Here is a 14,649-nt window from a genome sequence, read left to right as displayed (position 1 = left end):
GGGAGAGGGAGAACATTGCGATGATGGGAAAAAGAGGGGTGGGGAGGCTCTAATATAAGGAATAGCCTCCAGTGTATGGTGTCCCAGGTTTCCAAGATTAGTCTTCTCTGCCAGTTTGGGTTTAGATCCAAAATTATTCTGAACTTGATATTGCACGTTTAACATCAGCCAAGGCTGGTAGAATAGCCTCGACGTATACATACTTGACTATGAGCTGCTTAGCTTGGGTTCAAATCTGGAACCAGCTATAAACTGCCATCCTGGTGTCTTGCAGGCAGGGCAAGACATTGATGCATTAAACTGGGTGTCTCGTCTGTCGGAATTCGTTGGTGGACGTTTGAGATCCCACGGTGTATTTCACGAAAAGTGAGCAAGCTATCATCGGCACCTGAACAAATTCCAAAATTCCAACCTTAACCTACAGAAGCCCCTTCGCATAAATGATGTTACCCGCAGCCATGTGCTGCGCACTTAAGAAGGAGAACATAAACCGAATGGTGTTCAGTTGCCAATTGCACGACATGCCAAGGCCTGGCTCGTGCGTTCATGATCCTGGAATTGGGAAAAGCCTCTTTCCTGTCTCATATGCACTCTCACACTCGTTGCAGCTTGAGTGGTAAACCTATCCAGATCTATCACCTGTAAATTCTGTTCTCAATTTGGTGAAGACAGAAACGGTGCCAGGTATCTGTTCTGGCCTGTAGCATGACCTTAAAGTCCCACGGGGGCACCGTGATGGCGTTTCTGTGGGTAAAAAGACACGGAGGTGCCTGTCTCCAGATGAAGGCAGGAATTTCACGAGGCCTCGGGTAACTGCACACAATGAGCTTATATTTTGATAAGACACCAAGGGGACTTCAACGTTCACCACTAAAACGTAAATGCTAACAGATGGGACATCTGACCCATAACGCCCAGGTGAAGGACAGAACATTCATTGATGCAACATCCTTACACCCTGCTTGCAAAATTCCAATGTGAGAGTTCAGAATCTGGTGGGGAATCGAACCTATTCTAGACAGCTTCTGCATCATCTAGAATGCTCTACAACAAACCAATGAGAGAGCATGGTCATCCTGAAATGCAAAAAGCAAAATTAACCAGGAGACAGCAACTTCAATTGTGACCGTGACCTCACCTGTACGTGTCGTCCAACCTTTAGACCAAGATCTCAAATCGATTGTGCCTTTGTGGTGAGACCTTCAGGTGTTTCATCAGACTGCATCTGTAGGAATCTCCTTGTTGGAGATTGGAAGCAATGGACCTTCGCTGGTGTACATCTTTTTTCCCCTCCTTGTTGCCGGGATTAAAGGACGTTCGCTATTTGTGCAAATGACGTCAACGTGAGCCATCCTCGGCTATTTATGTCACATACCTGCAGAATTCGGAGCTAATTTTTACTCATTTTGCACGCTTCACGCCTATTAAATCTCATCTCTCACTGCAAGCACACCATTCGTGGGGTCTCGTGGGGACCGTTGAAACGGTAATAAACCGGAGAGGGTTCTTAACGAGGAAACACGGTGTGAACAACCCACTGATCTGATCTCCTGCACAGATTTGGGGATTTCATGGTCAGGATAGCACACCGAAGGCATATTATACAAAGTAGGTTACAAAATGCGATATTCAATGCACACGCAACATCTCCAGTGGGCAAGGTGCTTTTATTTGTCCTTACTGTTGGGAGCACGTGAAGGACAATATATTGCGAATCTGGAAGCCATGAGCACATAACATACAGGTCCTGCAGAACAGTTATATCGGTAAGTATGTGTTTTTAGTTAGGGTCCCCGTCCCGTGTCTAATGGGTGATTATATGTACATACGTTGTGCGTTATTTTGATAGGTAGGGTTTTCTTTTATTTTTACACCACCACCACCAACTACAACAACACACCTTCACCTCGCTTCCTCACACCGACGCCATTGCCTACGTGCGTGTCAGCACGTATGTGGGCGGAGCCCACGCAGGATAATGTTCCTCTGGCTGTTTGGTGGGCGGAGCCCACGCAGAACAATGTACCTCTGCCTGTTTGGTGGGCGGAGTTCAAGGAGGAGCCTCGTGGCGGACCTCGACCAATCAGCGTGCTTCAGGTGGGGTGACTTCCGCTCAGTCAATCAGATCCCGCGACAGGGAAAAAGGGGTTCGCGTGACGTCACCACGCCCCCGGGCCAATCGACGGACTTGCCGCTCGTTTTGGCCAATGACAGGGCAACGAGCGATTCTGCGCGCCAAAACCGTCCAGTGAGGGAGAGCGGAGGCGTCCCCCCCCTCCCCCCGGAGACTGTGAATAAGGGTGCGGCGTGATTGGGACCTCCGAGAGAGCTTGGGGGATCCTGCCGGGGACAAGAACCGCAAGGGTTGCGCGCCGTCTCCATCGGTGAACTTGCGAGAGTTTGATATAGTTGATGACTATCGAGCAGGCAGGGTCGTGGTCGATCTGACGGACTGGTTGAACGGGCGTGGAGTTGTCGGCCCTCGCTTTGACGTTCAGCTTGGAGAGGTCGCCAAGAAACCTCCTGCGTTCTCGACGGTTCGGAATACAGAGGAGAGGTTTGGTTGTCGGCACGAGCGCTGAGCGGAGCTCGGGAGGCCGCTCGCGGCTCGCTGGTGTCTGGATTTGGCTCGCCTCTCGCTGGTGCCCGGTTCGAATCAGCTCGAAGACCACACGAGGTGGACAGGTCCGAGGCAGGCTCTGGTCTTCAGCTCGCCTTTTCCTCCGAGCTGGAGGCCTCAATAAAGACCACTTTGGGTCCATTTCTTTGGGTGTGCGTCTGAGTGTGGGCCCGTCCTAGTAAGTAATAAATTGTTAAGTGCCTTGCTGTACATACGTGTATCTCTTTATTCGGATAACTCTGCTTCTTGCGTGCTCCCCTCCCCCATTATAAATAAACCCATCACTTTGGAAGGTGAGTAGTGGGCACCCCGGGCACCGAAGCAGTTGGCCAAGGGACCGGGATAGTGTACTGGGCACGGGCAACCCACGGAACGGGACCCGGAGCACCAAAGATGCCATGTGGGCATGGAAGGGGGGCAATGCCAGGAAGGGCAACCCCTCACGTTCATAGGGAGCAGGTAGGCTCGGAGACAGCCTTAGGGCCCGGGGGTGCCATGGTTAGAGGTTCGGCAGAGGGGGAATCCCTGCCAAGTGAGCCACGCTGCCCAGCCATGAAATTGTGCAAGAGCACGGAGGAAAAGTTGAGGGCTCGGCCCAAATTTATAATGGACACCAACGCAGGTGACGGGAATCATGGTTTTTAGAACCGATCATTTAAATGACAGGTGTTTTGGAAAGCCCTGGGGTAGTTTAAAGTTAAATGCTGGGATAGGTAGGAAATGTACCTCTTCGCACCATCCATCCCTTCGTTCTCTGTCGGCCGCTGGACCCACCTTGGTAGATTGCTGAAATCTGAAGGAGGCCATTCTGAGGCTTTATTGGCCCTCGAGACAGGATGCTCGGCCTCTTCCCTATTCCCTCCACAACAAGAATGTAGGGGTTGGGAGTAAGTTAGGTTGACAGGATAGGTTAGCCGGACAAAGACAGAAAGGGGGTTTGGGAGACAATTGTAAGAAAATAAAAAAAAATATATATATATATATATATATATATATATATATATATATATATATATATATATATATATATATATATATATATATATATATATAGGCTAAATTGGGTTGTTTTGTGTTGCAAATTAAGGGAGTGGGTATGGACAGACGGGCAAAGACGATAGGTTGGGGGAAGACAGTAGGGTATGTCCGAGCCCATGTTTAGAGCGGCCAGCACCACCGCACTCCCTCCAGACCCACACGGAACGAGACCAGAGGCCGGCCAGCTTCACCTGCCGGCCTGTTGTGCTGTATCGCCTGTTCCGCATCTGCCTTGCCATGCCTTGATTTGCCTGCCTTTGCATAACCCCATGCCTGCTACCCTTTTTGCATTTGCCCGTGTCACCAACTCAACCATGTGCGCCAGGATCATCCAGTGTTTTGCAAGGACTGCCCTGGTGCAGCCCGTGCACCGTTTGTTGCATCCATTCATCTCCATTCATTTCCTTGAGCCAGAGACTGCATTGGGCAGCCTGTCTACCTCTTCAAAGGGCCTGTGGGATGGCACATGCCATGCCGTGTTAGGGTGAGTTGCCTCCAGCAGCTGGGGGTATGAAAGGAAGAGAGAAAAAGGTTCACTGAAAGGAACACTCAAGGGGGACCTTTTGAGCAGGCCCTGAGGACGACTGACCTTCAGCTGCTGAGCACTCACCCACACACACACAAATGGTTGACATTGTCATGCCTTCTTTCCCTTCACAGATCACAGGTCCTGGGCCATGGTTAGTGTAAAATATTAGTAGGGTTGGGCATACAACCATACTTTTTTTGAAAGGAGTTTTTTATGGCCAAATTTCACGCTGATCCCGAATCCGTTGAACTTTTTGACATAGGATGATGTCTTAGGTTGGTAAAATGCAAAAATTCAAAATGGCCACCAAATTTACCCACTTTTCAGGTAAAATTTGATAATTATGGCTTACTAGGGCATGTAACATTAGGGTTGGGCACACATCGACTTTTTCTCTGTTGTCTCGTTAAAAGTTTTTTTATGGCCATTTTTCACGCTCATCATGAATCCGTTGAAATTTTTGACCGAGGATGATGTCTTAGAAAGACATCGTCCGAAGTCAAAAATTATTACATGCTCTAGTAATATTATTACATGCCCTAGTAAGCCATAATTATCAAATTTTACCTGAAAAGTGGGTAAATTTGGTGGCCATTTTGATTTTTTGCATTTTACCAACCCAAGACATCATCCTTGGTCAAAAATTTCAACGGATAAGTGATCAGCGTGAAAAATGGCCATAAAAAACACTCCTTTCAACGGGACAACAGAGAAAAAGTCGATGTGTGCCCATCCCTAATAACAAACGACGACGCACATTTCTTATTTTTGCCATAGATGCAAAAAAATTGCAGAATTTCCCATGTGGTCCCAGAACCAAATGAGCAAATTAAGTATCACAGCCCTCACAGCTCCCAGTTCTTTATCAACATGATTATTAGTAAAGTCATTATTTTAAAAGTTGATTTTAGACACCCTATGTATTTACAAGCCACAAATATGACCTTCCCATCTGTTAAGAAGCACCCAAACTGGAAACGGCATCTCCCTCAGGGAAGTCCACCTGATACTGTTACGAATTTGGAAGCCTTGTGCACACAGACAGACAGCAGTCCCCAAGTTTAGTTATCTCGATAAGTATGTGGTTATAGTTAGGGCCCCCTACCTGTGTCTAACGGCAATTACATTTGTGCGCTGCGAAGTTTATTTTACAACAAATCTCCTTCACTTCACTTCGCACACCGACGCCATTGCCCACGTGCGTTCGACCACGTACATGGGCAGAGATTTTCATCCCCTCAGCTCCGACTCCACCCCTTGTCCAATCACGCACAGAGGGCGACTTTCCCACGACACCCCGGCCAATGAGGGTTGAGATGGCCACAGAGGGCGACTTTCCCACGACACCCTGGCCAATGAGGGTTGAGATGGACACAGAGGGCGACTTTCCCACGACACCCTGGCCAATAAGGGTTGAAATGGCCACAGAGGGCGACTTTCCCACGACACCCCGGCCAATGAGGGTTAAGATGGCCACAGAGGGCAACTTTCCCACGACACCCTGGCCAATGAGGGTTGAGATGGCCACAGAGGGTGACTTTCCCACAACACCCCGGCCAATGAGCGTGGAGATCGCCTCAGATGGCGATTTTCTCACCCCGGACAAGAAAGATATAAAGGAACGCCAGGCTGGGGAGGTTGGTTGTCTTGGGGGTCGCCAGTCTCGGTGCTGCCTGGTTCGTCTGGTCCTGGGTCATCGTCGTCTCTGATCTTCTCCTTGGTCTTGGTTGATTGGTGTATGGCCGGTTGGAGAGCGCGGTCCCTGGTGCTTGGCGCTGCGTGAAAGTTGTGGGTTCGAGTCCCGCCACGTGATCAAATCGTCGTACACCACATGAGGCGGACAGGTGCAAGCCACACCCTGGCCTTCGGCTCGCCTTTGCTTCTGAGCTGGAGGCCTCAATAAAGGCCGGCCGGGTGTGTGTGTGTGTGTGTGTGTGTGTGTGTGTGGTGCCAGTCCATTAAGTAGAATTGTTTAAGTGCCTTGTACACACCTGCATTGCTTTTAGTCTGTTTAACTCTGCTCTCTGTGTCCCCTTCCCTTATAAAATAAACCCCTGTTAAATGTACCAGCTCGTTTTCTGTGCTTTCCTCCATTGGCCTAGCATGGTGCGTGTTGCGAATTGGTCGGGCCATTCGTGCCGTGGATTGTTCATTTTGGTCCGGCGCGGCTTTGGTAACTTCCGCCGGATCCGAGTCTGTGATAGTGACTCGATTCGGACAAAGTTGGTCGAGGGTGTGGTTTTCCCGGTAGTTGGACGACATGGGTATTTAGGTATATTGAAATTAGACAATTAACCCTACCCCGCGCCGTCGAAATATTGGCGACCACGGTCCGCTAAGGGACCCGTGAACTCTCGGACTTATCCAAGAGTCACGACCTAAATTCTGGGTGTTCGGTGAGAGACGACTCCACTGCTCCACCTAGTGGTCGTTTATAGCCACCGAACCCCGGCCCATAAAAATACATCTTGCTCCCACTTGAATAATAGCTGGCACAAGCTTTGTGTATTTCCACATTGTGAAGGTGGTCTTTGTCGAAGAGATGGTAGCCATTGCTCTGTTGGTAATGACACACGGAATCGTCTTTCCAATTGCAGACATCCATTAAATAAATAACCAAGCCTGCCATGTTCACACGAGGCGCTCCTACAATACAAAGTGAAAAGTCCATTCACTGGCAGCAAACTTTGAGGGTTTGGGTAACATGTTCCCGTCCACATTTTGGGCCGAGCACTGGCCCACATCGTTGGGAGTCTGCACTATGGGCAGCTGTAAGATCTCAGCCATTTCGGAAAGCTGAGAAAGTTCTCAAAATCTTTGGTTGTGTAGAGGCACACCCCTTCCTCTCGGGTAGTTTTACAAGTATTTTTGGTTTCTTTTAAAAGCCTTGCGAGTCATTTTAACCAATCCTTATTTTGCGCGCACGTTATACATTAACATGCCCCGATGACCGGTTTCTTAGGCCAACACCATGCATCCATCAGCAAAATTAGGCCTACACCATGCCTTCGAGGTCACTTTGGACCAGGCAGGGGCACCAGAAGTTGTGTTCACGACCAATCCTATCTGTCATGGGTGGGTGTGAGTGGAAAGTCACCCACTCGAATACCTGGGGAATTTGGCTGAGTAGAAGCGGCTATTTAACATCATCGCACCATTTGATTTTGGAAAGCAGAAGAAATGCCGGAAATTCCAGAGTCTGTGAAGTCAAAGAGTTTGGCTCGGTCCTGGCAAACCACAAAAGCGAAGCTATTGGTTTTGATCTGGTTGGACGAGTCTGTACAACGTCAATGGATGTCATATACATGTGATGTCACCATACTTGCAATCCGCCATTTTGGATTACCAGCAAACAAAGCGAAACTACACGTTAACAGCATCATTGTTTTTACATTTGTTAAAACCGTGAATTTTTGTGCTCTATGTTGTTGTGTCAATCGTGCAGATTGGGAGGATTGATTGTCATAATATAGACTGCGTACAGTTAATCTGATACAAGGGAAACAGATCCGAGAAGTTTCAAAAGAATGGAGAGTGCGATTATCAAACATCGGGAGATCAGACATCAAGGCAAGAAACTCTCCAAATACTCGTGTCTGTTCATTGCATTTTGTGAATGGTAAGTGGTCAGATGTTTAACATTTACATTTGTGGTGAAAATTGCAAGCCGTGACAACAGTACGACTTGGATGTACATTCCACTTACCACACCTCTTCCCTTTTCAATCACATCAATAAATCCCGTTGGATTTCTATACCGGTACTATAAAAGGTGCCGTGCTGTGCATGTGTCTGTCTGTCTTTCCACCCATTGGTTGGACAGTTTGGCTGACTGCACCCACAACTGGTTGGACAGTTACAGTTGGCCTGACTCCCCCCACAATTTCAACCTGAAAAATTATACAACCACCATGTTGGTGGTTACTGCTATGTGAAGCCAAAGACGTCTTCAGAGCTGTCATGTTCACAATTGCCATGCCCTCCCTATAAGTTTTTCCTTCGGTTTAAAATGACCAAAACAACAGTTAAAAGGATTTTGAGCCGATGGGCATCACAGACCTTGTGAAGATAGGCCTGAACAATCAAAGCAGTGGATTGTTGTTTTTACACCGTCCAAATAGCTGGCATTCTCTCAAATACGCAGGTCATTGCTATTATTTCCAACTATTTTCTCTTGAATGACTCGACCAGGAACCATAAAACCTGTCATTATAAAGGTCTTTGTTCAAGGACTTCCGGGAATCTCGCCCCATTGTGAAAGAAAGCATCTGTCATTATTTACTTTTAACAATGTATATATATGCATCACAAAGAAGACGATTGGTTTCTGGTCTCATGGTCACTTGACAGTTTCAATTCCACAGGGTTTCCCCATTTCACATGGGATTGTAATTTGGACAGGCAACCGTGATGTACCATGACATGTCGAAGCTGGTTTGATTGTGGTTAATGTGGTTGGTCATAGCATGATAGGGGAAGGGAAAGCATTAAATATTCGACTGTATCAGTGTGGGAATGCCTGCTTGCTTTTATGAGGAGTGAGGAGGTGGGGGTGGGGGGTGAGAGTAAAGTTGGGACAGAGTTGGGAGAGGGAGGTGGAGGCTTTGAGGACTTTTGGTGGTGGGGTGGGGCTGGTTAAGGAGTTGTCGTGGGAGGGGTGGGAAGTGGGTTTGAAGTCTTGAAATAGGGAGGATATTGACACCTTACAGTTGGGAGGGTGAGGACTTGGGGTTGGAAAAGAGTAAAGATAGGACCGACTTAAGGTTGTGAGAGGGAGGGTGAGTAGTTGTGGTTGGGAAGGCAAAAGGATGGGACAAAATTAGGAGGGGGAGGTCTTTCTGTGTGTGTGTGTGTGTGGGGGGGGTTGGTGACTTGTGGTGAGGGTGGGGTGGGGTGGGGGTTTGAAGGTTTAGAGTGGGGAGGGGATTGGCCCCTTAGAGTTGGGAGGGTGAGGACTTGGGTTTGGGAGATGGAACTTGTCACATTTTACATTGCAAAGATGTTCTGCAGGTCCCTTCTCGTCTCACTAAAAAATCTCACAGCAACTATGTCACTCCTCGTCATCCATCTTTGCTTCCAGCTCTTCCATCTTTCCATTCAAGCTACTGGCATTCCTGTACAACACTTTCAACTTTTTCCTTCCATTCACCACCCCCTGCTTACCCAACCCTTCAACCACATCCTCAGTCTCTTGTCTAAAAAAGTCCCAATTTATTTCGCAAGAACTGCTGCGATGATGATGTACACGAGTCTAGTTTGTGTTCGATTCCTAATCCGACTATAAACTGTTGTTCACATTAAATATTCTGTTGTATCGGTATGTCCAGTCTGCTGGCATTATTTGTTTAGTTGGTGTTTTTCACATGAGTTGGTCTTTCTTGAAGAGTTGGCAAAAGAAGATAAGACTTTGGGACCAGATAAACATCCAAGAGTATTGAAGGGAATGGCAAGCAATAATTATGTTGTTGGTAGACCAGATAAGCATTATGTTAACATACTGTACATAATGTCATGCATCTCTGTTCTTCCAACATGAGTCCTTGTCATTGATGTATTTATTATAGGCCTACCTTTGCTCATACAATGTGAGAAGCCATTCTTCACAAAAACAGCCAGTTGTCAACTGGTTGTTTGCCTCCAAACTTTTCCACGTCTTCATGTCTTCCAGGGTGTAAATATTTTTTGCAAACATGAGATGATTCGCTATATCTGGGTATAAAATGGTTGGAAACTTTGTCTCACTTCTGGATCTTGCTGTGCTCAGAAATTCATACGGGCCTGTATTGCCTAGAACCTGTATTTTGTTCACTCACTCCCTAGATATAGTGTCCAAAGTATCAAACAAAGCCATGCAAGCTTGGGCCGGACAAGCTTTGACCCCGATTGTTTTGCCATGACAAAGCACAATAACCCAACTGATTGTGAACGGACGTTCCTTTCTCCTTGTTTTTTTCGTACTCCAATATGGTGGCAGCACACAAATAGATGATGTCACCAAACAGCCTACATTGGTGCGTGACGTCATGTATAAAAAAAATACATCTGATGAATTAATCTTGGCAGCCAGGTGGGGCGTGAATGCCTAATGTACTTTCACGGTCACTGCTGACCTGGTTCCAATAAAAGTAGCCTCGATGACATGTAAACAAGCCTTATGAGTATGCCATCCTTCCGAGGGTTCAGGGAACCTGTCCCATCTGTTGGTGGGTTTTAAGCATTCAAAAATATTATATCACTGTGAGCCGGTACCCTGATGTCAGTTGCATCCCACCGTGAAGTAGTAATGTTTCAAGGTAATTTATTAGCTATTGAAAAGTTCATGACTCCTGATATAGTGTTCACCTGGTGGTGGGCAGGAGTAAGTGTGGGCAGCATCTACCAACACACTATGGTAGAGGAAACAAAATGCAGAACAAGAAAGCAGGGATAGGAAATTTTATTTTTGTTTACATTACCTGTATGTCTTGCACAATATGCTCTTTATCTAAACCTGACATCACACAAGCTGCAGACACCTCGACTAGGCATAAACAAGTTGTGCAGACACATTGGAGTCTCTCCTATAAAACGTCATGTGCACACAATAGAGTCCTGCATGTTAGGCTGATACACAGCAGTGAGTTTCATCCAGCTGCACTTCTCCCCTGTTAAGACCTCCCCCCCCCCCCCCCAGAAAACCGAAATCAAGGATATCTATCTGCAGTAGTAAAGCCTACCCAGCTGTTTGGAAAAAGAAACTTAAGAAATTCCCTTTAAAAACCGTCACCAAGAATACAAGTATCAATAAAATATTTCGATAATATATATATATATATAGTTAAAATTTTCTGTTAAATTAAGTGCAACCAGCCACGCAAGAGGCATTAACAACTCAACGAGAATGTAAAAGACTAAAACACATCACAAATGAAAAGCACCACATCGCAAAACACCAATACACACACCAATGGACCTCGCTACACCATTGCATAAGATCACCATGTAACATGCATTAAATATGTCGATAATTAATTCATGCAGCTTTCCTTTGGCACACTTCTCGCCCTATAATTACCCGTGTGTAGCACAAGTAATAAAGAAGTTGTTCAAATCAAAAAAACGGTGCAGAGAGAAATGGCGGTGGAGGTCCTACAACCTTTTGAAGGTTGTTGAGGCACCAGGGTGGCATTTCTATAGATGACCTAAGGAAGGTGGCCAGGTGGCTGAGGGGTCATGGGAATGACACGCACGCAGGTGAGGGCAATGTAACAAGGCTTTATCGACTGCCTCATCGAGTTAGAGATGAAGAGGTGCTGCATCGAAACATGAGCAAATGTCCACAAGGGAGTGAAGCAGAAAAATGTGGAATATCTGGAGGTGTCAGAAAGAGGATGTAAATTGAAATTGTCTTTGTGTCCAGAAATGGAATCTTTTGCGATGTCAAATCGATGTTCGACTTCAACAGTAACTTGGCCTTCTACGCAGAGCACATTCGAACTTGAACTCTAGCTTCGCATCAAGGCAGATGGAAACATGAAGTTTGTACCACACAAGGGTGAAAATAACCCATGGACAACGACCTAACCAATTCTTTCAACATAGTTATGGTTGGTAAATCAGTTTGTGATAGCCAAGTAAATGAGTAATTTGCTGCTGTATATTCCAGTCTCACCACGTGAACTCCATCGCCGTTAGAGCTGGACAAAGAGTGAGTGCCTTTCGCAGTGTTGCTCCATACTTGGATCTGCTTGGCCCAGCCCAAGTGTACAAAGCCCATGTCCGGGGCACAATGCAATATGCTTCTCTCGTATGGATGTCTGCAAGTGCCATGTATCTTAAAAAGCTGGATGATGTGCAACGTTGTGATGTCAGTATCATCAAGGTCCCTCCACAGGAATTGAACATCGATCCCATACCACACAGAACGGTAGCAGGAGCAAGTAAAGCTTAAAAACACAAGGTTAATAATGAAAAATGTTCTACTTTTAACAAAGTGAACAGCAAATTGGTGATCAAAGATAATTAGCAATCTCACAGATTGTGTTTTTTTCAATTTTTTTTTCCTTGTTATTTATGCTTATTTTATCTTTTACATGTTAGCATAAATCCACCAGCTCCCTCCACCCCCATCTCTTTCCATCCCACTACCCAAGCTCCTGTCCATCCCTTCCCTTTGTGTAGATATGATGTGGGATCCTGCTATTTTGGCAGCAAACCAACACCTCACCCTACTGGTGATAATGTTTATATGAAACATTTGACACTATAATATTTTAGAGCAGAAAGGCTAAGAAGATTATTGACTAAACTTATTTCTCGATTGGTAGTCAAAGTTGATATACTCTGACCTTTAAAACCAAGCTTAATATATCCTGCTTATGGCAGTTTTATACTCTTAATTACATGGACTAGTGTGTTGCAACAACAAAAATCATCAAAACATGCGGTAGAATCGTTTCTTAAAAATTGTTGTTTTCGGTTTTGGTTGTGAAAAGCATCAAGTCTTTAAAATGTTTTGTGCTTGCTGTCTGTATCAATAGAGCAAACACGAACCATGAAAAATTGAATGATTACGACAAGGGAAAGTGCATTGTGCATAATTTTTACTGGTGCCAGACTCGAAGAGAAGTCTGAATGCTTGTGGATGAAAAATCGTTCGATTATTTGTTCTTTCTTTCAAGGAAATTCATTCATTTTAAATACTGCATCGTGTCATTGTGCTTCATTCACTTGTTTTGGGGACTTTTTTCTTTTGAACTATAATGTGTATCACACATAGTTGGCAAAAAATGATAACACAAAAACCTCATTCAAAACAAATAAAACATAAGCAGGAAAAATATTCAGCTCATGTAACATTGCACTTATAAATACTCAACATTTGAGTGCAAAACTTTAGAACAAATGTGTACTATTCAACAAAATAAGTGTAAACAATCTGTGCACACATAAATAAATAAAAACATTCATAAACTGATGCAAGCTTACAATGAAGAATGTATGCTGTATTTATAAATAATGTTTGTTGACCACTAGCTAATGGGAGCAAGCTTGCATCACCCAAAATGCACGCCACTGTTTCATCCCTCAAGGTCTCAAACAAGACAAAATGTAAGTGAAAGGACAAAAACAAACAAACAAAAAAATCAGTTCAAAGATCTTTAAGTCTGTTGGTGCAAAATATGTTGATATAATAAGAAATTTTGAAATGACCGGTGATGGTAGATTTCAGCAACAATTTACTCTTGACGAGTCTACCCCTCACATTCAGGGGGTTGAATGAATGTCATATTGATTTGCATGTCAGGCAATTACAGGTGGCCAAATGAAGAACATTTAAGAAGGAATAACGGAGCCGTTACTACTGTGCCTCGCAAATTAAGTGCAAAGTGGTTGCAGCATGTCGACAGTGTGATAACTCACACATCTGTTCTCTGAACCTTTTTAGATGGAACATTGTTGGGCATGTAGCATTGTTTGACCATGTCAGTGTAAGAGACATTGTCCATATAGTCACTCTTTCCCACTGTTGAAGTGCTGGAGCTCTTCTGGAGTTCTACAGCAGTATCGCAGTTGTAACTGGAAATGTGTAAGTACTGTGCCTGGTCATCATTTTCTGTTTCGCGGTGGTAAAAGTAGTTGAAGTTTGAAACTATGACTGGCACTGGAAGTGCAATAGTAAGTACACCAGCGATAGCACAAAGTGACCCTACAATTTTACCTCCTACGGTTATCGGCCACATGTCTCCATATCCCACAGTTGTCATGGTGACGACAGCCCACCAGAATGAATGGGGAATGCTTCTGAAGCGTGTTTTTGGTTCATCTGCCTCGGCGAAGTACACGGCACTGGAAAAGAGGATAACACCGATGAAGAGAAAAAAGATGAGGAGGCCCAGCTCTCGCATACTCGCGTTCAAAGTCTGCCCGAGGATTTGGAGACCCTTTGAGTGGCGTGAGAGCTTGAATATCCTGAAGACACGAACAAGGCGAATGACGCGCAGGATGGCAAGGGACATCGTCTGCTGACCATTACCTTGCTGCTCAGCAAGTTCCATTCCAAGTGTGATGAAGTATGGAAGAATAGCAACAATATCAATTATGTTCATGATGTTCCTGAAAAAATCCGGCTTGCTGGGACTTGCAAAGAATCGTACCAGGAGTTCAAAAGAGAACCAGACAATGCAGATGGTCTCCACGATGAAGAACGGGTCAATGAAGGCGTTCTCTTTTGATGCAGCCTCAACTGTGACATTTTCCACTGGATAATCATCTTCCCGGAATACCGGGAGTGTTTCGAGGCAAAATATGATGATGGAGATCGTAATGACGAGCACGGAGACGATGGCTATGGCCCGTGCTGTGCTGGAGCTCTCGGGATATTCAAACATAAGCCATACCTGTCTCTGGTACTCACGTTTGGGCATTGGTCGCTCTTCTTCTTTTATGTAACCTTCATCTTCACGATACCTGTCGAAGAATA

At 45.5% G+C, this 14,649-nt stretch overlaps 1 protein-coding gene across 1 annotated transcript in view; it reads right to left on the bottom strand.

Annotated features, from left to right (window-relative positions):
• Positions 1-10,608: 10,608 nt before the first annotated feature.
• Positions 10,609-14,649, bottom strand: part of LOC147029737 (potassium voltage-gated channel subfamily A member 3-like) — an 80,790-nt gene continuing 76,749 nt past the window's right edge. Inside the window, exon 2 of the mRNA XM_085873011.1 lies at positions 10,609-14,636. Coding sequence (XP_085729137.1) covers positions 13,586-14,636 — 1,051 coding nt within the window. The 3' untranslated portion in view covers positions 10,609-13,585. The remainder of the gene's footprint in view (positions 14,637-14,649) is intronic.

Source organism: Eptatretus burgeri, chromosome 3 (assembly GCF_056783735.1).
Source record: "Eptatretus burgeri isolate ZD-2024b chromosome 3, Ebu_testis_v1, whole genome shotgun sequence".
Taxonomy (NCBI): domain Eukaryota; kingdom Metazoa; phylum Chordata; class Myxini; order Myxiniformes; family Myxinidae; genus Eptatretus; species Eptatretus burgeri.
The sequence above is the reverse complement of the archived record's forward strand: the minus strand, read 5'-3'. Positions and strand labels throughout refer to the sequence as shown.